Here is a 25,715-nt window from a genome sequence, read left to right as displayed (position 1 = left end):
TAACTCAGCCTTGCAGCAAAGATCATACCTAAGGGTGTAAACATCATAGTTATTTGGAATTTTTCAATTAATTTTTCAATTAATTAGGGTAATCTAATTTTTTTTCTCACTTGGGGAAAAAAATAATCTAAGAATGAAAATGTGGTTAAGAGGATGGCTCTCCCATCAAAGCTTATAGACAGAAGGTACCTGCCATAACGTCAGGAGAGATGTATGGAGGTAGGAAATCAAAGAAATAACACCCAACCCAAGAACTACTTGTCTCAAAAAAAAAAAAAAAAGTGGTATTTGCATATAAATCTGACCAAGAACAAAGAGGTTTTACTCAACTTTTAAGAGCTGTAGTGAAAAAAGAAACCAAAAGCCTTAGCTAACAGAACTTGTGACTATTCCAAACTTTAAAACAAAACTTCAGCTCCCAATTATCTAGGAAAAGAGGAAAAAAAGCTGTGCAACTTCCAAGGATGTCATACTCTTCAATAGCCATTCAAATGTAGCCAAACAGTGACATCTGAGTCACAGAGAACAATGGAGAAGGGAATTCTTAAGAGAATAGGGGAAAGGGCTGATAATGAACATTTCCCATACCCAGGGTAATGACACTGTCTCCATTCTTCCTCCCCTTTCTGAACGCGGATGTTTATTGTGGTAACAGTTCCACTGGTTTCACCACTGTACAGTAAGTGTGAGGACAACAGAACATACTCGTTTCCTGGGTCTCCAGCCTGACCAGTGGGAGTAGCATTCAGACCTGACGTAGCACTTCCAAAGAGCCTGGTTTTAGAAAAGTAGATGGTACTCTGGGGCTTTTCTCTTGAGAAGACAGTCACTGTGCTCCACATGCAGAAACAAGAGCTGAGTATTTGCTGACCAGAGGGCAGATTCTGAGAGACTTCTTGTGCACTCAGGAGCCCATTCGCCATTTCTTCAGAGCCCTGGGAGACTTAACTCTTTTCTACCCATTCTTCCTTGCACTCAGACAAGGCTATGTGACTACTTCTGGTCACCGGGGTGTGCGAAACACATCTAAAGTGAAGAATTTAATTGCTCGTGCAAGAGCTTTGGCGTTCTCTTCCTCTGCCGCAGTGAAGAGGCCTGGTGTTCAGACGACAGAGCCAGAGCACAGTGAGTGAGGATGGCAGTCACCAGTTGGCAAACAGTTGCTTCTGCAGATTGCCTAGATTCTCAGTGAACTTTGGGTGAGGAAAAAATAAACTATTTTTTTTTCCTCAGTGCACCTGGATTTATTAAGTTAGAATTAAACTTTTAATGTGATAAGTCATTGTTACTACAGCATAACCCAGCCTATTCAATTACATACGGGGATGCAGACGTTTTAGATATTTCTGCTTGAGTACAACTTTAAAAATGTATGAAAATGGCTTCAGGGAATTCCCTGGTGGTGCCATGGTGAGGACTTCACACTTTCACTGCTGAGGAGGTTGGTTCAATCCCTGGAGACTAAGATCCCACAAGCTGTGTGGCACAGCCAATGTTTAATTAATTAAACATCTCATATAAAAAAGTGGTTTTAAAATGGCTTCACAGGGTCCATGAACCTCTGAAATTACATACAAAAATCTGGGGCACATATTTTTCTAAGAAAATATAAATGTTAAAATTTCCCTTCCTAGCCTCTCTACTGCCATCAGCAGGAGTGCAGAAACAGCCCAAGAATTAAAACCTTCCACTTCCTCCAACATTCATAGCTTCTTTGGGACTATCAGGACTAATACCATCCATCTTTTATCCCTTCATCTCATGGAACTTAATTCCCATATGGCTCTGTGGGTAATGCTGCTTGATTTTTCTCTATCATTTAATATTTGAAATATCTTTTCCTTAATTTTCACTCCTTAGAATGTCCATTTCCTCACTTTTTGGAGTGGTCAGTACTGTATCCCCAATGCGTACCACACAGCAGATATTCAATACTTATGAAGGATGGTCTATAACATTCAATATAATCTCAAAGAGCTTCGTGTTCTAAAAACAGTTAAATGAAAAAAGGCAGACAAAATATTTCCTAATGAATTATTCTGCCTAAATAACTCAAACAGTTTGAGAAACATTTGAAAGGATGAAGACTCACCCTTGTTACATACTGCAATGAAAATGAAAGAGGCCCACAAAATATTTTATTTTGAAATAATAAACTTCTGAAAATATGAAGGATATTTTAAATATAGCTAAGTAAGCTGATACAGTGTTGATACACAAAATATTCTGTCAATAATGTGCATTGAAAAGACTCCAGGACCAGTCTTGAAACATAAATATGAACTTAATATTTATTTTGCATGTTTATATAGTAAAATCAAAATAATGTTCCATAAGTTACATAGCTATTTTCCAAAAACACTGTGGAAAAAGATAAAATAGTAGGAATGATATATAATCATTATTACTCAAAATTAAAAATATAGTTATCTATCTTTTAAATAGATTTGAATTGATGCATTTCTACATGAACCATAACATTTTAAATATCTAAAAATAGTCTTTCTTAATGCAATAGATAATAAAGAATCACATTTATTGTACACATCTGACTTAGCCTTATTTCTTCAAGTAACATGCAGACAAATTATGAGGATGAATTTAAAAAAAGTAGGCAAGATACTATTTTATACCTCAAAAATAAGATGAAGTTGATACATTTCACAGCTTAATCCTCAGGAAATTTTATTCAGATGCCATATAAAATCATTGACTAAAGTCACACATGCGACCTAAGAACTCTTAAATATATCATAGTAAAATAGCTTTGTTGGCATATTTACAGTAAGAAAACAGGTATCACCTACTCTTAGAACTGACACCACTCTCCATGGCCATTCAAAACGGTGGCCTTTACATCAGTTTTAAAAGCATTATATGACAAAATCTTAAATATAAACATACTTTGGTTATGTCAAAAATATTCACATAATTTATATATAGTCAAAAATTTATCATTTTAAATATGGAATAACGAGGGAAAACCGAAGTTATATATACACTGTAAGCCAGTTTCTAAATAAAGCTAAACTCTCATCTTACTTCTTAAATTCATCTGGCCAAACACTATGGTAGTTGTTTTGAGGATCTGTAAACATTCTCACTGATTCATACTATTTCCTGAGGTCATCCGAAAGCTACTGTTACTAAATTAGCTTCACAATTTAATACCCCTGCAAATGTGCTTTAGAAATATTCAAAATAAAAGCAAAAATTTAAATGTAGATCCATGTGTAACTTAACATACTTTATTACAAAAGCTATTTTTAGTCAATTCTTAGATCTCAAAATTAAATTTATTCCATTACTAGCAGACCTGGAAAAGCAAAGCTTTCATAAACTTCAGGCCATTAAAAAAAAAAAATTTCAGAATTAACTTATTTAACACTGTGAAAATGAAAATACAAGTTTCTTATTACTTCTGGAATAATGTCTAAAATTCACACAGGCCTCATTTTAAAACATGTTAAAATAGTGCCAGTGCAGTGGCTGACTCCTGGATGATGTTAAATAAGATATATACTTAATGAATAAACATGAAGTTAAGCATAAAAACTACTATAGTACTTGAGTACTGAGTTAATGTTCTGAAGCTACAATGTATCACTTAATGAACAGTCACTCTTAACTGGTGTTCAGAATAAAGTTTAATAGATCTCCTAATTAACAAATATAGCCCTAGTTCATGTCCTAGCATCCTATCAATGAAAAAAGGAACTAGGCACTTTCCCTGATGCTTGTCCTCAGGGATTATTCACCATCTCTACTTAACCGTGTAATGGATAAGCCAAGAGGAAACAGAAAAGAATGCTCATTTCTTCCCCTTCTTTCTTCTTTTCTTTCCTTTCCCTGTTTCTTTCCTTCTCTTTTTCATCTATCCATCTACCTATCAATGAAATAAGAAGCAGGTGACATCCAATGAAATGTGCATGCCTCTTAATGGTACTTTTCTAGGAGAAAAATGAGGCAACTTAACATTTACATTTGGGGGAGTGACAATTACATCTTGGTAAAAGATGGCTGACTTGAATAAAGCGATTTAACTAATAGTTTTCCAAAAAATTTCACTGCTCTGGTGCTGAAGTCTTCAATGTTAATGGATTAAAGTTAAAGAAAAAACCTTTAAACACTGTTTACCTTTTATAGGATACAACCTGAGTTTACAGGTTAACTTATATAAAGATATATTTTTCCATCATTTCACTGTTAAAAATCAAGGAAATCACTACTACTGAAATTTGGACAGCTTAAAAATAGTTTATGCAATGACTTTTTAAAACTCTGAATTTCATATATTATCGTCTTTAACATTAATCACAATTCCATTCATCCATATAGCAAAAGGCAGCACTAATAACCTTGATAATAATATACACACGTAAATATTAAGAAGGGTCAGAATCTTGGTTAAATATTTCCACACATTATCTTATAGCCACCTCCTTAAGAAGAGGAGAATGAACTGGGGCCAGGCACTTACCCAGCGCCTGCCTGTACTATCATTCGTGAGCACGAATGATGAGGATGCTTGAACCATGCAGTTATGTGTTTTTATTTAATAATGTAACACCTAAGTAGTCATTTTTTAAACATTTAAGCCTAAGGAATAGTAATATTTTCATGGCAAGTTTTGACAGCTTAATAACTTGTTTTCTAGGAGTGGGGGGAAATACCATCATTTTGCTATTAATTATTTTAAAAGAAAATCAGAAATGTCAACTTAATGGTCCATTAAAATAAAAACAAAACCTAGTTGAGCTTTCTAATGATGCTTAGTAAAGGCAAAAAGTGATCTCAAAACCCCAAAATCATGATTAATATTTATTGCTCTACAGAACTAGAAAATGCATTATATTTTCCTGTTAAGTATAAGAATATAATTCTCTATCATTTACAAATATGATTTGGTAATTTACATTTCAAAAGTATCCTATGGTCTCATATGGATTAACAACTTCTATTTACCAATTCTGCATGTAACAATTATCTATAAATACATTTTGATCTTGGTTAATCTGTAAATTATTCTCAACTCCACCATGAATAGGCTGAAAATAGTATACTGATAAAATATTTAGTATTTTTCTAGTTCTCAAAACCTCAAAGCAATAAGCTAATCAATGTTATTTGTAAATCCATATTACTGAAGTTACAGTGGTACTTTTTTACATGGTTGAGTCATATAAACAGTGATAAAGTCACTAGGCCAACTGTGTAAGTTTATGTTACAAAAAGGGCTTCTTTCCCTGATAGCTCAGCTGGTAAGGAATCCCTTGCGATGCAGGAGACCCTGGTTCCACTCCTGGGTCAGGGAGATCCCCTGGAGAAGGGTTAGGCTACTCACTCTGTATTCTTGGGCTTCCGTGGTGGCTCAGACAGTACAGAAATCCGCCTGCAATGCGAGAGACCTGGGTTCGATCCCTGGGTTGGGAAGATCCTCTGGAAGAGGGCATGGCAACCCACTCCAATATTCTTGCCTGGAGAATCCCTATGGACCGAGGGGCCTGGCGGGCTACAGCTCATGGGGTTCACAAAGAGCTGAACTCGACCGAGTGACTAGGCACAGCACAGCGCGTGTTACAGCCGTGCTTCCCACACAGCAGGGCGACGTGCCGCGGGGTAGCCCTGAGATGCTTCTAGGTGGAGTGCCGCATGAGTGAACAACCTTTCTTTAATTTATACATTTATTTTAGTACTTATTAGAAAAATATAACTAGCACATAAAATGGGCAATATGATCAAAATAAGACTATTGTTTAAAAAGGTTGAAAAATAAGGTTAAGAATAATAAACAATAGCACAGGAGATATATATACATACACACGCATATATGTGTGTGTGTATGTATATATACACATATATATAATATATACACACACACACATGAAAACAGAAAACTGGTATGTGACTCACATTTGGGAAACACTGTCTAAGGAATGATTTGACTTAGCCAGCATCATTTCTGAATGCCTGCAATAAGTCACATTATAAAGGAGTTAACTGTTGTGAATTCTGTTATTTTTTTCCAGGACAAATACATTTTTAAAAACCTGTTTATGTTTATTTTAAGGATATAAGTTTGAAAGCATTTAGTTTTGTTTTACTTTAGTTTCGTTTTTGGCTGCACCCCACAAGGTATGCAGAATCTTAAGTTCTTTATGCAGGGGCCCAACCCTGCAGTGGAAGCTGAGTCTTAGCCACTGAAGCACTGGGGAAGTCCCTGAAAGCATTTAGTGAATTTACTTTAAAAGGATTCACCAAAATGGTAACAATGTTCAGGAACATTTGAGGGACATGCTATTCCTACAGAAAAGACTACAAAGGCACATTGCATATTGTGGTTAACACTGCAGCATTTAAATAAAAGTGACCTAAATAATCATTATCACTACTAATTAACAGATAATTATAATATTCTTTCATAAAAAAGAAGGTATGCTTGTGCACTAAGTGCTCTTGATTCTGGAACCACCTGCACATAAGTGTCACTAACATGGACCCACTGGCTTGCTGATTCGCTATCAGGTTCTTTCAAACCTAACAAAACAAAAAGAAGTATAATTTTACAATAAGCATGTTCTTACTTTACAAGAAAGTTATCATTAACTGTATGCATCTAATGTTAGACTTTATTGCGTAAGGCTGTTTGGGGTTAAACATCTTCCAAAATGAACTCTTTCAAAGCATTAATATTAAGAGCATTTAAATATCTAGTAAAATACTAGATAGCCTTATTTAAGGAAAAGTACATTTACACTAAAAGAGAAAGAAAGAAATACATAGATGACGGAAGAAAATTTTTAACTCCAGTTCTATTCTGAGGGCCTGGTATATCTTCAAAAACTACTGATACTGTTAAATAAAATGTTATTCCACTGCAACACATGATGACTTAACACCTTGAAAAACTGGGTGCCATTTCACATGATGTGAAGGGTAGTTTTATGATATTTAAGATTATTTAGGTACTCTTTAAGGTATTTCTCACTTAACAAAATGAATCCACATGAAGTATCCATGAAAAAACTTACTTCTTCCAGAAAAAGAATAAATTAATTTGTTTTTAAGAATAAAATAAACTCAGGGTGGCATACCAGGTACATTTTTCTTTCCAGTGATGTGTTCCAGTAATTTCCTGGAGGGTGTTCTCACTTTCACGTAAGCGGTGTAGTGACCTCCTCTCATTGAGCCACTATGTTCCACTACGCCATAGAGACCATAGAGAACTTTACCTCCCACACTGACATTCTTTTAGACAAAGAAAAGAAAAAAACTCAATTAGTAATATTTAGTGAAATCTTATTATAAGGAAAATTAAATCAAATGCACATCCTACTTAAAATAAGAGCAATTAACACTACACTGGGGTACTTGCCCATAGGCTGCTGCTGCTGCTGCTAAGTCGCTTCAGTCGTGTCTGACTCCGAGCGACCCCATAGACGGCAGCCCACCAGGCTCCCCCGACCCTGGAATTCTCCAGGCAAGAACACTGGAGTGGGTTGCCATTGCCTTCTTCAAGCGCATGAAAGTGAAAAGTGAAAGTGAAATGCAAAAACTTGACCTTTTTTCTGTTGCCTGGGCTGTCGGGAAAAAGAGTGCTCACATATGGGAATGCAACAGGGTAGCTCTATTCAGAAAAATTTCATTTTATTTAGCTAAGTTACAAGTGCATTACTCTTGGATTTATCAATCCCTTTTCTAGAACTTTATCTCATAGGTACCATGAGCAATATGTAAAAACACGTGCACCAGACAAGTGATTGCAGGATTATTTGTGAAGCCAAAAAACTGTAGACTCAAAAGTGCATAAACTGGGGATGGCTTGGATAAACTATAATGCATCCATAGAATAGAGTATTATGCTGCTTGAAAAACACTGCAGATTATCTCTAAACACTGCTATGAAATACTTTCCAGGATACAATGTTAATACGGTAGGAAAAAAGGATACATCTTGTAAGCTATAATTATTAGAGGTGAGATGTTATATATATATAATAGATATGCACTTATTTGTTTATATTTTTTAAAATTATAGATGAATAAATAATAATTTGAAGAAATGGTCATCTCTAAAGGAAGGAAAGAAAGGTAGAACAGACGTGGAGAAAACCTACAGTTGTTTGAATTACCTTGATTTACACATTTGACTTTAGAACTACATACTTATGTAATTATTAAACAACAAACAAATTTAAGTAACAATCCCTAAAAATGGAAATTTAAAAACAAAGCAAATGAACATCCAGTTGGTGGCATAATCACTCTGTGCGCAACCATAGGGATCACGTCAAAAGAACCCGGGAGCCAACCTGAAGAGGCTCTCGGTGGCCAACAATGGACCCACCAGACGAATTAACTATGAATTAAAAGAAGAGTGTAGTAAATGGAAACAAATTTAGTGTGTTGAAATCCATGAATTCATAATGATAAGTTTACTGATCACAGTTTGAGAATGATAGTAAATTCATTATTCTGAAAACTAGCTTAAAAGGGGGATGGAGAAAGAATTGAGCATTTATCCTGCCTTTTCTAAAAGAACTATAATGTAAAATAACTAAAGAGATAAAAGGAATTTCTCTTTATATAGAAGTATTCCAGTAAATAAATGAAGAAAGAGTAACAGGATACCACCATTCTGTAATTGTTAATGAACTCATTGAGCAACACTGGTTGCTAACATCACAGAAAAGTAAGTGGCATTATGTGCCACCTGATGAAAGAACAGAACATTCCCTATGAAACAGCCTTATCAGGGGTTGGGGTGGGAGTGGTGGGGTGGGGTGAGGATCCATTCAAGCTTCTCTTGATACAACTACCTATTTGTAGGAAATGAAGAGGATAAAGGAATAATCACCAAAATCCAAACTCTAGGAAACTACCAGAAAGATGATCCAGTTTCTTCAACAAATAAATTGCAAGGAGCAGAGATGGGAGAGGGAAACTATATATTAAGAGAGGTATTTTTCAATCATGACATGTAGCCCTTACTTGGAAATAATTCATGAATTTATTAGACAATTGAAAATATGTATGCTAGAAGATAGAAAGTGGAAGTGAAGTCCCTCAGTCATGTCCAACTCTTTGTGACCCCATGGACTGTAGCCTGCCAGGCTCCTCTGTCCATGGGATTTTCCAGGCAAGGATACTGGAGTGGATTGCCATTTTGTTCTCCAGGGGACCTTCCCCACCCAGGGTTTGATCCCGGGTCTCCCGCACTGCATGCAGACTCTTTACCGTCTGAGCCACTAGGGAAGCCCAGAATATATAAAAAGTACTGCTAATTCTTTTCGCGTGAAAGTGGTATTGTGGTTATGTTTAAAAGGAGGGGTGGTAATTCTTATCTTTTAGAGACACATAGAGGAAAAGATTTATGAATGAAAGGATATCTGATACTTGCTTCAAAATAATGTAAGAAAAAAATTAATATAAAAGGAAGAGGTAGATGAATATGTGGACGGGGCAGGACTGGCCATATATGTAGGGTCTGGGGGTGAGAGGTTAATTTGTACTGTTCTCTTTGGTGTTTGTTGGAAATTCTCCATAATAGGTACTTTAAAAAAATATGTTTTTGTAAGTTTAACACACAGCTTGCTAGATATTTTGTTTGCCACATTATCAAATTCTATGAATATATCAAATTCTATGAATACTGAATGTAAACAACTGGCAGAAAGTGCTGGTATTCCACAGTAGATGAACTGGATTCACTGAAAAACTGCATTTAAGATATTTTTGTCTTGATTGATCAATGTGTTGAAAATATTAAGTTCAATAAGTTTACGTAGCACAAAACCTAGACTGCTAACCAGAAATGGCAAGCAGGACAATATGTAAGTTACCCCAGAACTGTGTGGTTTCCACACGGAAAGCAAAGTCATCAATGTCACCTACAGTTAGTTCTCACATATAAGCACAAGCAATTATAAAGCAGCTTGCTTTCTATGTCTGATTATTAAAGTACTAGTAATTTTAAATTTGCACTCAGTTGGCGAGTACACTGGTCTATTACGTACATGAAATGGCATGGAAGACAATGCACTAGTACATTGGTTTCCAAAAGAGAAGACAACTTCAAATGCTAAAACTACTGCCAGTTAAGCACGTCATTCACAGGGAACAGGAGAGGGCACAAAATCTGCTTATTTCTCTCAGCAACTATCCGACTCCAGCAGCATTTACAAGCAGCTTTGATCATGAACCTCATGCCTCACCCATGCTTTATGCATCTTTTCAACTTATTCTGTCTCCCAAAGGACAAAAGTCATATTCAGTGTGCTAAATGTTGGATGCAAGAAGAAAGGGAGGGAGGGGACAAGAGAGACAGAGGGTAGGAGGAGAGGAGAAAGACATGGTCTAATAAACAATACATAGGATATTCTGAAGCATACTATTTGCAAGACAATTAAGTATCTTAACAATATACTATACCTTGCAAGTAGCGGAGCAGAACGGCGCTAAGTCAAGCATAAGTGGAAAATCTACATGTCTGTTTACTTTGCGAGGACCCAAACCAGCCTAAAAAAAACCATTGTCACAAACTTAATTTATAGATCACTGGGTTTATTAATTTTAATTAAAACCAAAAGAGAAATCCAAAAAGTTCATCTCTTCATAACTATTAAAACATCAACAATTCAAAACTGATATATGACCAAGTTCTCAATTAGGTTTCATCGACTTATTGCAAAGATCACTCATTTACATGGGTATTTTTACCACAGACAATATAAAAATAATTACTTTCACTGTGCATTTCAACACTGAAAAATAAACTCAATGTGATTAAAGCTAAGCTATTGACACTTATGCTACCTAAAAATGTACTCAACTGAAGAGTCAGGAGTCTGGTGTTACAGGCCTGACTGAATGACTGGTTAACAGTTAACTTGACTCTAGACAACCTTATCTACAGCAAGGCAGCAAATGGGTATAAATGGGTGAGATTAGGTCATTTTCAGTTCTAAAACTCAGTGATACTCATTCATTAAAAAGAAAAAAGCCAGAACACTCAATTTTATCAATAAAATAAACATTATATATTATATAAATCAAAATGAATCCTCATGTTGATTAAGAAACTCTACTTCTTTCTCTTTTTTTTAGCATCCAAAGGCAGGCCTTGAAAAATGTATATTTGCACTAAGTAATAATAAAAATTTCCTGACAGACCATCAAATATATTGGATAGGAAACTCAAAAATAAAAATGGACTCTTTTTAGAATAAGAAGATACTTGAATCTGAGGTGTTTGGGTAGACAAAATTAATACATATGCAACCTTTCATGAAAAGCTTTCATGACTTACTTCAATGACTAGTCTTTTTATTTGCACACTAGTTACGTAACACTTACTACAGATCATTGCCTATTTCTTATCTATTTTTAAAGAAAAAAAAACTTATTTTTTGAACGAAATATTGCCAGTGATTTGTATTTTCAAGTCATCTTTAGGAGTCTTAACCTGATATCAGACATGAAATTATGAAGTCATATGTCAGGAAAAATTAATCTGTATTCAATTTGTTTGCCTCCTTTTTTTCTTATCAGGTGACATCTATAAAGCAGCTGATAACAGCAATGTCTGAGATCATGTCAGGCTTAAGTGTCCTCCCCAAATAGTACTTTGCTGTTGAAAAATTAAACCTTAAGAGAAGAGACTTCTATCAACACTGTTATAATCTTTGCCATTTTGGACAGGCTAAAAGGGGAATCTCACTGTCATTGTATTTTGCATTTGTTTTGCCAGAAAGAATGGAACTTCCTTTCACATTTTCTTGGAATCTTTTACTTCTTCTATGAACTGTCAATTCATGTTCTTTACCATTTTACTATTGCAGTCTTGATCTTTATCTTATTGATCTTTAAGAGCTCTTTATTTATTTTCAATATTAATCACTTGCTATATTTATGACAAAGAGCTCTATCTTGTTGAGATCTCTCAGGTACTGTGGATGTTTCTAATATAGAACTCTAAAATTAGTATGGGGAAATAGGTTTTCAGGGACACAAGAAAGCTAGAAGCAGAGACACTGCTTAGAGATTCTGATCCCTCTATTTCACAGTTCCAGGGAATGAGAATGTGGCTTTGCAGACATTACATCTAGCCTGAGATCAAGAAGGGACCTAGACGTCTATAAAAATTTCCCTGTAAGGGCATGAATTCCTTCTGTAGGTTGTTCCTAAAAGGGATGCAAGTACCAAATATAAAATAACCGTGGTATATCATTCTCAAATCCGGCATGACCCTAGCAAGTTCACACCAAGTCCCTGCAGATATACACCTTCCATTTAGCATTCTGATGTACTGTAATGAGACACAACACATTTACTTCCGCTTTCCATGGCCATGTCCACAGAGTTTCTGTAACGTTGGCTACAGAAAATCAAGAACTTCATCTAATTTCCCTGTGTAGGGATGGAGATACAGAGAAAAATCTCTTCCAGTCCATCTGTGGCCCACCTGAAATGTTGCAGATATATCATCAAAGTTTTCCATCTCTTGAGATTTCTTTCAAGGGTTTTATATTTAGAAAATTGTTCACACTAGGATCAGGTTAGTAATTTTCCTGAAGTTTTCTTCTGGTCTTTCAATAATGTTTCATACAATTTTTAAAAATCTGTCTGAAAATAGTACTGATATCAACATATATGGTCTAGAAGGTAGCTCTAAATTTTTATTTCAAACACCTTTCTTAAGTCCTTTAGAGAATAACCTAGCCTCCTTCCCAACTGATTTGAGATTCATCCTGTATTGTATCAACAGACTTTAAATTGTACTCAAATTTACTGACAATTCTGACCACAGTACTTAATTACTAAAGTTTCTTCTGGAGAAACTTTAAAATCATTTTATCAAATGCAAAAAAAAAAGAGAGAGAGAGAGATAAGACATTAAAGTATAACCAATTGGAGAAAAACTTTTAAAAATAGGTTCTCTCCCACTAGAGTCCTAGAAAAATGAGATCTACCTTGTAGCCCTTTTTACAATTAGTCCCAGCCAAACACACTCAGCCCAAGCACTCTTCTCCATTGGGATAAGACCTCAGAAAGCTGCGTGTACCTTGTTTTTTCCCTGCTTCTAAGGGTTCCTTAAAAATTCTATTTTCCACTGACACAAACCTACACACACACTCTCTCACACACACACACACCACTGAGGTTCCTATCATACCAGCTAAATCTTCAAATATTGTGAAATAGACAATCTCATTTAGAAAAGTCTTATAAGCTATCATAGCTGAAAGAGGTAAATCTCACAAGAAAATTTTTAAATTCAATAAATTACTGCCTAATCCTTGACAGCACAAGACTCGTGTGTGTATGCTGAGTTGCTCAGTTGTGTCCAGCTCTTTGCGACCCATGAACTGTAGCCTGCCACACTCCTCTGTGTATGGAATTTTCTAGGCAAGAATGCTGGAGGGGGCTGCCACTTCCTCCTCCGGAGATCTTCTTGACACAGGGATCAAACTGTGTCTCTTGCATCTCCTGCATTAACAGGTGGATACCTTACCACTTACCACCTGGGAAGTCTTATAAGACTAAGGGCTCTGCAAAACATAGGATGAAAACATGTATAGGGCTACTAAAGAGAATTTACCTGATGAAATCTTTTAAGATGGAGAACCAGGATAGCTGGAACAGCAGAAATGAGCAACTGCTTCCTGGCATTAGTATAAATCCCTTCTGCTTTCTTTTCTGCATAAGATACAATATAATAAATTTATTTATAAATAACATCTTATATATTATTGCCCATATAGTACAGTAAACATTTAAATAGAAGCATTATACCACATTTTTGAAAATGTTAAAAAAAAAAAAGAAGTTAGACTTCTGATTACTGGGAGCCTCAACTCAATCCTAAAACTCCAATAATATGAAAGGAATTTTTTTTTTTTAAGGCACACACTTATAAGGACAAAGAATAGGGGAGGTGACAGTTGCAACACAACTCTGGAAGCTGGAAAGCTGACAGACCAGACGTGACTTATGTTAATGCCTTCCAGTCAAACACCACCAGAAACATACCTGTAGTTGAAAAAACTGAGTCATTACTCACTGCAGTGAAAGGAGACCGTATCATGGGAACGATGGGACATTTCCATAAAAGGTTGTTACATATGTAAAACAGCTAGCCAGTGGGAATTTGCTCTATGATGCAGGGATCTCAACCTGGGGCTCTGTGACAATGCAGAGGGGTGGGACGGGATGGGAGGGGGAGTGAGGTTTAAGAGCCAAGGGACATATGTATCTATGTCTGATTCATGTTGATGTATGGCAGAAACCAACAGAACATTATAAAGAAATTATTCTCCAATTAAAAATAAATTAATAAAAAAACAAGAGGTTGTTAGAAAAGACTTGTGATAGGATTTGAATATGGCCAATTGCATATTTAACTTGGATTAGTATAAGCTGGCATTTCTTCCTCTCCCATCTAGACATTAATTTTAATGTATTAATATTTTCATTCTGATGCTTTCACATCTGGGGTCTTGCTGACACTGGAAAGGGCCTTTTCCAGAGCTAGCTAATTCCTAGATAGTAAACAAATTAAGTGTGCCTTTCACATGTATTTCCAAAGCCCTTACCCAACTGCCTCCTTTACTGGGCTCTGATACTCTAGGTCATTATTCACCTGCCCTACTCACACCAGTGCCAGGTACCAGACCACTAGAGACAGCCCCTATACCTCAGAGCCCAGAAATTATTCACTTCTAAACCCTCCTACCCAGCTTCACCCATTCCTCCCCTCAGCAACCACCATAAAGGCACTGGCCTGCACGTCCCCCCGCTCCCTCTGTCTCCTGACCAGCCCTGGTGCTTCCCCTGGTGGCCCTGGGTGGCATGTCTTAGTGTCCCCTCCTCCTGGGAACCACACTTAAGTAATAAACTACCTCTTCAGTGGCAATCATCTCATCTGTTAGGCTTATTATACCCGAATAATAAAACCTACATTTTAAAACAGTCATTAAGAATCAGAATTTTTTCTTCATTTAATCAAGGCTAGAGGTACACCAAAAATCTCCTACTTGACAAAGCAACCTTTTCTACTTTTCTCTTGTCAACAAAACATAGTTCATATATAGCAAGCTTTATAATATATAATAATATATATTATACACAATTATATTATATTATATCTATTATTATATATTATATCTATTATATACATTTTTATAAATATATATATAATATTTATTATATATATTTATTTTTATTTATATATTTATCATGTATACTTATGAGAGAGTAACAGGCAGGAAGGCCAGGGGTCTCCAAATGGAGGTATGAGACTGTAAGTGCCAGACATTTTTATCTCTCTTAACCGGCAGAAAAGAACAAACCAGCGATCTGTTTTTCCTTCTCTATACAAAATTAAAAGGAGGTTTCTCCTAACATTCTGTGTGGCCATGACACCTGGTCTCACCTAAAGCTAACTACTCCCAAACCTTGAGTTAACCAATACATTTCTTTTTCGTATGGAAATGTTGTCTTAAGCTATGTTAATGAACCCCAGACTCCATCTTCAAGTTGGTTCCGCCAAAGGGCCTAACTTACTTATTCAGGTATTGTTCCCCTAGTCTATGTAAACGAAACTATTTGTTGGTACAAGATGCAAGTCAATAGTTTTATGGCCTGGGATGAATTATCTGGTGCCATTCTAGATTTTATGACATTCCTTTCTTTTCATTAACAGACTGTGACTATATAACATACAGCTAAAGACTAGGAGGGGGGTTCTCTTTTGCCCCCTTCTGATGCCTATGTCAGAAGCTTTCTCTATCTCCTTTATACTTTAATAAAACTTTATTACACAAAAGCTCTGAGCGATCCAGCCTCGTCTCTGGCCCCGGATTGAATTCGTCTCCTCCGGAGGCCAAGAATCCCGCGTCTTATCGTTCAGCAACAACCTTTCACTTATAAATATATTTATATATGTATTATATTATTATAGTATATATAAGTTATATTATATAATATATTACATAATATATTAATATTATATATTAATATATAATAATAATAATAATACTTAAAATCTTCAAATTTATATCTCATGATATGACTTTTGTGAAGGACATTAATCTCACTGGTGTTGCAATTAAGTTTTACAGAAATTATTCCTGGAAAGACTTCAGAGAGCTAGTTTCCTGAAATAAGATTATGTGGATTTGCACTTTCAAGGCAGAGATGGATACGTCCGGTTCGATTTATCTGGACAAAATTCTATTGAAAATGTCCCCTGCCCAGTCCGTGTCTTCAGTGCTAAGGTACAAATATGAATAAGACAAGTCCCGACTCCAAGCAGCTAATGTATGGTGACAGGTTCTTAGGTTCCTCCATGTGGGATCTATAACCCGCTAGTCACTGATTATCAGATAATCCATGAATACTTAAAAAAATAATAATAAGCTAAATATTTACCTGCAGCAGTGGCTTCCTTTGGGCACTGCTGTTTCCTCCCAGTACAGCGCTCGCACAGAAGCTTGTTATTCCCCATCAGCAGCTCCATAGATGTAAAGTGAGAGAGACACGACTGCAGCGAACATTCTTTAGAAGTGGTTATATAGCTCTGAGAAAGGGTCTGAAAAGCATTTTGGGGGCTCTGAGACACCATATGCTTGTCCTCTGAAAAACACAAATTATGTGAAACACTTAGTGGCTGACTTTCTCTGTCAAAATCCCTAGCGCGCGTTATCGTGCTGCTCAAGTGAAGTTCGGAGACAGCTTCAGCCACGCCCGCCTCAGCGCGGCGGCCCTCCCTAGCGAGCGCTTCACTCTGGGGCGGGGACTGAGGGCGTCCGTTTGTGTGCGGGCGGCATCCGCTTCTGGGCCTCAACAACCAAGTCTGCTTCGGAGCACTCTCAGACTCCGAAGGCTCGCTGTCAGCACCGACGCTGCTCTCAGAAAGGCTGCCTTCCTCCTCACTGCCGTCGCTGGGGCTGTCAGTCAGAGCCGACTCGGTGCTCACGGCGCTTGCGAGCAACGGACAGTCTCTATTCACCTCAAGGCTTTCACTTCTCTGGCGCGTGGCAGCAGCTTTATCTTCTCCAGACGAGGATTTTCTTGCACATTTTCTGCCATGAATTAGTTGATTCTGTAAGTCGATAGTGTTTTCAGAGAAAAGAATCTTGTGACCTTACTGAAATTAAATGCTAGTAAGTCTTATTTAAACATTTCACAATTATTAAAATACTATTTCTAGTACCTCTGAAATCCATTTCCTAAATCTACCCGAACTACAATGAACAGTATGCTAACAAAAAGCTCTAATTTAAAAATAAACTTTTACACAAGGAACCAACTTAATGGTTACCTATTTATGGAGGGGGAACAGGACTTTTGTGGAATAGCACGATGCTGGGGACGTCTCAAGTGTAAACCTCTGCACAATCTCTGTAGTTTTGCCCCTTAAAGGACTTTTGAACAGACTAAGTTAAATCTGGTAAGACATCAATTTGCCAGGTTAGTATAAATCATATCATGTAAAAAAGTTTTGCTTTTTTTTTTAACAAGGTGCAAATTCAAATGGATGTCTTTAAATTTATATGGCTTTATTCATTAATCATATATGTTCCTGGTGGAACAGTGGGTCAGATAATGGTCATCAATTACTGATAACATCACAGGTAAAAAAATATCAAACATGATATGCACCTCCTGATGGAAATACATACCATCACTTGAAAAAGTTTTCTTGCAAAAAATTAAATTGTCAAACTTAAACCTATTTAGGCCTTTAGTTCTAACTGCCTCAGAGAGGAAACAAAGGGAACAGAGTCATCTCTTAAGAACATGTAGATGAATTACTGCATGCAAAACGAACTACCACAATATGCAAAATGAATCACTATTGATGTAGGAAGGTGAGACTGCTGAAAAAAAACGATCTCATGTCTTCGACAAATAAATTGCAAAGGAAAAAAAGGTGGAATCTGTGGATTAAAAGACATTTAAGAGACATGGGAATATATAGATCTTTTTAAGATCCTAAATTCAAATATGCTTGAAAAAACAAAAACAAATATTTTTTGAGACAATTACAGAAATTAAAATTATGACTAGATGTTTGTCCTATGAAGTTTCAAGTATTTTTAGGTACAATAATGATACAATGGTTATGTCTTTAAAAAGCATCTTTTAGAGAAATACATTTAGATATATGTTGGGATTTATTTCAAAATAATCTAGGATGAGGAGGAGGAAAATGTGAGACAGACAGATAAAAACATGACTAGCTGTGAGATGACAACCATGACACTGAGAAATGGGTACATGGGGGTTATTATACCTTTTTCTCTATTTTTGCAGACTTTAAAAAATTTTTCTTACTACACTGTTTCAGAAAGCAGGATGTTTCACAAATGCATATAATCTTACCATATCTTTAGATGAAGAATGCTTCCTGATGGCTCTGGGTTGATGAGTATTTTCTACGGTAACAGTGCCACTGTACTGACCATTATCTGTCTCTTGTAAGCTTCCATATTTACTTATTCTTCCCAAAAGCACAGGTTTTGAAACCTATATAGATAGCATGTACATAATACAAAATTTCTTTAGGAAATAAATTCTGGATATCATCTACTTTTAATATTTGTAACACTTGAAATATAATTTCCTAAATGTTAATTCTTAAAATATAAAGCATAAGGGTTTAAATTCCTTGAGATTAGGAACTATATCACTCTACATATACAAACTCTAATATCAAATACACTGCACAAACTCAATTACTGTATATAAAGAGTAATGACTCTCAGATGCCTGATAATACATTCAAAAATGCCTATGCTATGAATTTATAAATGTCCTTCACAAAAAGACTTAAGGTTTTTCTCCTTACCCTTTCTTCTATTATAGGAAGTGAAATATCAATAAAAGGATCTTTCACCGTGGAGATCTTAAAAAGAAAACACATTGAGAACTTCAGTTAGAATTCTAATGTAGACAATATAGTTTTGTAAAGTCTTAAAGAAATCAAACTTCCCAGGAAACTTAAAATCTTAAGTTAAAAAGCATTCCTGGAGGAAACAGTAATTTAACTGGGTATAGCAATACATTTGTTGTTCAGTCGCATCCAACTCTTTGTGACCCCATGGCAACACATATATGGTTAATCAAAATAAGATATTCCAAAGCTTCAGTAAATGCAACACAGTTGAATTTTATAATACTGTTAATATGGCTAATGTGGAATATTTAAAGTAACTTTTAAAATACACTGTGTTTAATAAAACTGATTAACTTATAAGCATATTTTTGGTGAAATTGGGGCCATAACATAAATAAAATATGAAATGTTAAGAAAAAGTCATGAGAAAAGCCAGAGAACTTGACTGTGTTTTGAAGATTCTTCAGGATAATTCTATTTTAAAAGATACTGTATAGTTTGTGAAAAGAGAAATCAACTTCTGTGTTGACTATATTAGAAACCTAAGTGGAGTTGACTATTGAACAATGCGGGGGTTAAGAACGGTGACCCCCATCCCACTGAATAGTAAAAAATGAGAGCTTCACAACTTCACAGTTAGCACTTTGTATCTGGGATTCTGCGTCCGCAGATTCAACCAGATGCAGACTGTGTAGGACTTAAGCAGTATTTATTGAAAAAATTTGTGTGTAAGTGAGCCCTTGCAGTTCAAACCCATGCCATTCAAACCCATGCTGTTCAAGGGTCAACCATAATATCATGATGACACATTCTGTGCTTCACTATGACAGGCTTGAAGGAGATACGATATATAATCCTGATTTTAAAAGATTAGGGAGGAAATGTACTCTACAATCTGGGATAGGAAGACAGATATAAAGACTCCTTCTTTTATGATTAAAATCTGACAGAAGTTTAAACCTATTATATGCCATACAGTTCCAGAATTATTCCTTACCAAGCAATTGAAAAACCTCTAAAAACTTATACAGTCCTCAAGGAGCTGTTACAGTACAGATGGCATTCAAAATGAAATTATCACTAAATTCAAAGATGAGTCAGGTCTGCTTTTTAAAAAAAAATTCAACAAGTCATATAAATGTAAACTTTTAAAGAAGATCAGCCTAAATTATGGTACTACATTGAATTATTTCTATTTGGATTACAATTTAGGGCAACGCATAATGATATTAATGTAGTTACTCTCTTCACAGAAGTTTCTCTTTCATTTTCAATCCAAATGAGTAGCTAGCACATAGGCTCATACTAAAATAGGCTAAATGAACTTCACAGGTGTGTCAAGAGGAAAATTTAGATAACATTTACTTTAAAAAATTACACATTATGTTTATTTTCTAGCAGTGAAGGATATATTTTTAAAAGACTTTCAAAAACTACTACGTAGTCATCTGTCACAAATAAAAATGACTGCTGATGATTACATGTGAAAGAAAACAATAAAAACAATGCGACTATAATCTAGTCCATGTTGAAGTGAATTCCAAAGTACCTACATTTGCACATTCTTCACACATGACCGTGCTAGTTAATTCACCAATAAAGATACGATCTATGAAGTTCATTTTCACACCTTCTCTTCCATATGCTGCAAAAATAATACTTTTAATGCAAAAAACATAGCAACCATCAACCTAACAATGTAACAGGCTTTTTTTCTGTTGAATCAAAAGAAATCTGAATAACCTGGGACCATATTTAATAATATATTTTACCGTAGTCTCAAATAAGTAACAAACTGACTGTTCTTAAACTTTAAGAAGTAAAATAAGTAGAGTAATCACCACTATTCATACCACACTCAACTGCTTCCACTAAACCCTTTAAAAAGCCTCTGTGCCTAACCTAGAGGTAGACAGAGGGATGGGAAAAGAGATTATGATTTAGGGCTACAAATGCCAGGACCATAACTATGGAAACAACAAGAGTAGTAAAAGATAAGTAAACACTGCAAAGAATAAAGAACTAACATGGAAATTAATAACAGCTATATATTTAACTCCTGTTACATAGAAATGTTAAAATTATTCTACTTATATTTATATATTATATATTTATAAATAAAAGAAAATGATGCCTATGCTTTGATTCAAAATAATATGGAGTTGGGGAAGAACAGATGAAACATGAATCAAGTGTAATTTAAGCATGATTATGGGCACACAGGCACATGAGCTTCACACTATTCTAATGGAAGTTTGAAATTTCTCACAGCAAACCATGGAGGGAAATATATTTTTAAAAAATTTTAAAGATCTATTCACTCCTCTTTCAAATTTCTCTTCCATCCTCTTTGGATCTCTATCCTCAAATTTCATGCAAACAACTGAAATCATTTTAAAACATTACCTGAAGCATGGAATGACAGAGCAGATTTTTATCCAGACATATCGAGAAATACCTATTAATTATGATGCTAACTATTTAGAAGTTATGTTTAACTAAGATGCTTCATTAAGGAAAACTGTACAAGAGATTGAAAATAAGATTACAAAACTGAAAAGGAGTGAAAGAAAAAACGAAGTTATTCTAAACATGCACTAGATGGCACTATCTCAAAACAAAAGAACAGAGCGTACTTGAGAACCTATTATTTTTTAAAATCTTGAACTTTCAACTGCACATAAACTTTTGTTATATACAAGTTTAATGTATTTATATTTGTTTATATAGACATGCTTTATATATAATGCTATAAAAAACAAAATTAAGAAAAGAGAATAAATAAAATTTATTTATTTATAAGAAATAATATTTTTAAACATTTTCTAAAAATGAGTTACTACCTCAAGGAAGAATATATTTATAGGACACAGTAAATTGTTAATAACATGGGATATAAACCTACATTTAAATACTGATCATTACAAATGATCAGCTTTGATCAGTTAGTCATTGTTTCTGTCTCATATTTTGGCTGATGAAGAGTCAAACACTACGAGTAGACATGTCTACTTGACTTAACAGTATCCTCTTAAATAATGATTTCCTTGAAGGAATCTCTGGAACACTGAGCATTTTGCCTAGCTAAGACTAGACAATATCCATAAATCCACTACCTAATAAGCATACTTCAAATGAAAAATGACACAGTATGATAAAAGTGAACTTCCAAGTGACGCTGCTACTTTCAACAACCTTTCAAATCTCCACAGGATACTTCTCTTAAGTGCCATCAGTCAAACTGTATATTTGATATTAGTTGTCATTTTTTTTAATTCACATGGATTCTAACATTTTCTTTCTATGACCCATTAGACTATCTTGCCACTACAGGAATAAGTAAACTCGCAATACTTCGGAGAATTAGTTCACATAATGTTCAGTTCCTCTCCCAATTCCCTGCTAAAAAGAAACTTATAATATTTTCTTCTAGGAAAAACTTTTAACAGTGAAACTGTCAACATACCTTTGACTTTTTTTCTAGTTTCATCATCAGCAGTTTTAGTAGTTGGATTGTTAAATGCTTTTAGAATGCCAGCTTGTATTCGCTATAAAACAAAGCAATAAGGATTTCTTAAGAATCTATACTAGAATGTATCCTTTCAAAGCATTATTCTGTGTTTCTGTGACTAGAATCTGGTTTCAGTGACAACTGACTCAAGCTTTATCCTCTTTAAAAAGAGGATTTTCAAACAGCAACATACACTGGGTCTCAGTTCCCTAGTTTGTAAAATAAAATGACTGAATTTTTAGAAATTTGAATGTGTCTTTTACTCCAGTTCTAAAATTCCATGCATGAATAATTCTGTGTTGCCAGATTCTCCCCCAAATAAGTCAAGGTTCCTACATACAGGTTCTCTCTTAGGTTTAAAGTATTTTTCTCAGTCAACAAAAAGCAAGCTGCCTAGTCCCATTGTCTTTTATAGGTTTAGAATAAGTTCTCCTTTTTTCTTCTGCCCCCCATCTCTCCCCATCTCTTGCTTCCTCCCTCCCTCTCCCCCACTCTGTCCCTAAGATGATTTATTCCTTAATCAGGGCAAAATGTAACAAGTAGACCATATGAAATTTCTTATCTATGAAGAAAGTCGTAATACGCAAGAAGCTATTAAACTGGTCACTATGACCTCCATATAGATTATTTTACATACACACACACACACACACACACACATGCATGTATAAACACATATATACACACATACATGACTAAAGTCCAGAATATTGTCCACAACAAGAAGACAACTCTAGAACTTAATTGTTATTTTATTTGAATTTAGTTGTCAATGAAAATCATGTGTTCAAGTCATCAGCAGCTCTTAGTAAATGATAAGGCTTATGGTTCTACACCTCTTACATATGGTTAAGAAAAGATCTAACGTCACGAAAAACTCTCAGAATAAAACTACATATATTCCAAAAATAAAGATTTATTTAAACTAATAAATTATTATCTTTTACACTAATTGTGGCCCTCTTAGTGGATAAATTTAATCTTCTCTAATTCACATTTTAACAGTGGGGTGAGGGGAACAGTAGTAAGCAAAGTCTTAATTACAGGTTTTCATATATGTGAAACCACTGTTTGACTTCGATTTCTTGATATGAAAATGATACATAAATCTTTTGTTAAAAAAATTATCATGCCAAGGAGAAATTAAATCGAACTGCAATCTTCTCAGAGAGTAAGCAGACAAGACAAAGGCACCCCACTCAGTACTCTTGCCTGGAAAATCCCATGGACAGAGGAGCCTGGTGGGCTGCAGTCCATGGGGTCGCAAAGAATCAGACACGACTGAGCGACTTCACTTTCACTTTTCACTTTGATGCATTGGAGAAGGAAATGGCAACCACTCCAGTGTTCCTGCCTGGAGAATCCCAGGGACGGGAGCCTGGTGGCTGCCGTCTATGGGGTCGCACAGAGTCGGACACGACTGAAGCGACTTAGCAGCAGCAGCAGAGAGTAAGAAAATTCTATATGTCAGAATCCAAGATACTTTCCACTCTTCAGAACAGCTTTATATATGTAAATCAATTGAAAAGAATTAAAAACAAATTAAGCAACTAACTTATACATTTAGAAAAGGACATCAAACTGAACACAAGTATATGGAAAGAGTAAGAGGATAAAAGTAGAAATTGAAGAGAATAAATAAATGAATCAAAAGCTGATTTTCTGGGCAGCAGGGATAAATAAACCCACCAATTAATCTAAATCAAGACAAGCGTGAAAAAAAAAGATAAGCATGTAAAGCATAACATCACATATAACAAAGATGGAGAATCACTACCTAAATGAAAGATATTGCAAATAATTATGAGAGACCACTTTGCTCAACTCTTAGGTAATTACATCTGAAAATTCAGGAAAAAAAAAAAAATTCAAAAAAATTAGAAAATTTTCCAGCTTTCAAGGAAGAGAAAAAAAATATCATTAAAGTCACTGAATTACATATTCCCTACACAAACCTCCAGGACCTAATAACTTCACAAAAGACTCCACTAAATCTATGTCCCAGGGCACACAAAAAGGGAAACTATCAAATTATCTTCGTGAAGCATAATATTGGTACCAAAAGCTGACAAGAGTGTACACAATGATATAATATCACTTAAAAAATTCCAAATAAAATATCAGCAACAGAATATAGCTGCACAATAAAAAAAAACCCCACAAAGATTATAGTATGACCAAGAGGCTTTTATTCTATTAATACAGGGATATTAGGGAGATCATCTAATAACATTAATTAATATAAGCCATCATATACACTGAGAAAAAAATAAGATCAAATCCCTCGATATCCCCATTCACTACTACTATTTACCACTGTATTAAAGTTTTACTGATGCATTTGACATAAAATAAATCTCAGATATAGAAGAGAGAAAATTATTTGCAGATGACATGACTTTTTACCTCGAAAAGCCAGAGGAACTAAATGAAATAAAAAGCTACTACAAAGCCAGAGGAACTAAATGAAATAAAAAGCTACTACAATAATGAGAATTTAATAGGGAGTATATAAATATAATGAAGTCAATCGCCTTCACACAAACAGAACTGTTAGAAGATATAGAAGAAAATAAACTATTTATAATAGCAACTGAAAATATAAAATAACTAGGAATAAACTAAACAAATGTGTAATATCTAAATGAGGAATACTACTGACAGATACAAAAGAAAATTTGATCAAATGGAAAGACAGAGCATGTTCTTGGATAAGTCCTATCATAATGAACATTTCAATTCACCTTCCACCCAATTTATTTATTTAACATAATTCCAGTGAAAATGGCAATAGTATATAGATTTTAGAGTTTTTTTTTTCTTTTTTTAATGTGAGAAGTTGAAGGGAGAGATAGGTTCTACCTAGATATGGAAAAATAAATAAGAATAGCAATGAAAACTTGGGGGCAGGGAGGAAAGTGTAGGAAGAGATGACTGACTAAATGCATTAAAATCTTCATAACTGAAAGGTTAAGTCTAGTACTTAAACATATAAGCAAACATAACCAAGGACAAGTTGAAAAAAAAACCCAAATAATATGAAAAATTAGTATAATTAGAATGCTACCAATTTAGTGGGGAAAACATACTATATAGTTTGGGTAATTATAGGATAGCCAAATGGGAAAAATGGAAATATCATGGAACAGGGTAAATTTCAATAGATCAAGATTTAGATAAAAGTCAATCATAAAAGTACCAGAAGAAAACATGGGGAAATTCTTTTATAACCGTGAAGTAAAAATGCCTTTTCAACTAAGACTCAATATCCAGAAGCCATATAAAAATTAAAAAAAATTTTAA

General features: G+C 34.9%; 1 protein-coding gene across 9 annotated transcripts in view; it reads right to left on the bottom strand.

Moving 5' to 3' along the window:
• Positions 1 to 2,303: 2,303 nt before the first annotated feature.
• USP45 (ubiquitin specific peptidase 45) overlaps positions 2,304 to 25,715 on the bottom strand; it is a 57,659-nt gene continuing 34,247 nt past the window's right edge. For 5 of the 9 annotated variants that reach the window (XM_065911258.1, XM_065911262.1, XM_065911259.1 and 2 more), the window contains 9 exons: positions 22,368 to 22,449; positions 20,455 to 20,546; positions 18,854 to 18,910; positions 18,388 to 18,531; positions 16,432 to 17,104; positions 13,601 to 13,698; positions 10,432 to 10,518; positions 7,095 to 7,248; positions 2,304 to 6,537 (listed from right to left, as the gene is read on the bottom strand). In XM_065911258.1, coding sequence (XP_065767330.1) covers positions 6,407 to 6,537; positions 7,095 to 7,248; positions 10,432 to 10,518; positions 13,601 to 13,698; positions 16,432 to 17,104; positions 18,388 to 18,531; positions 18,854 to 18,910; positions 20,455 to 20,546; positions 22,368 to 22,449 — 1,518 coding nt within the window. In that variant the 3' untranslated portion in view covers positions 2,304 to 6,406. Of the gene's footprint in view, positions 6,538 to 7,094; positions 7,249 to 7,273; positions 8,073 to 10,431; positions 10,519 to 13,600; positions 13,699 to 16,431; positions 17,105 to 18,387; positions 18,532 to 18,853; positions 18,911 to 20,454; positions 20,547 to 22,367; positions 22,450 to 25,715 lie in introns of those variants that run through there. The other 4 variants (XM_065911263.1, XM_065911264.1, XM_065911266.1 and 1 more) reach the window with 4 other exon arrangements.

This window comes from Muntiacus reevesi, chromosome 19 (assembly GCF_963930625.1).
Source record: "Muntiacus reevesi chromosome 19, mMunRee1.1, whole genome shotgun sequence".
NCBI lineage: Eukaryota > Metazoa > Chordata > Mammalia > Artiodactyla > Cervidae > Muntiacus > Muntiacus reevesi.
Note: the sequence above shows the minus strand (reverse complement) of the source record. Positions and strands in the feature narration are given on the sequence as shown.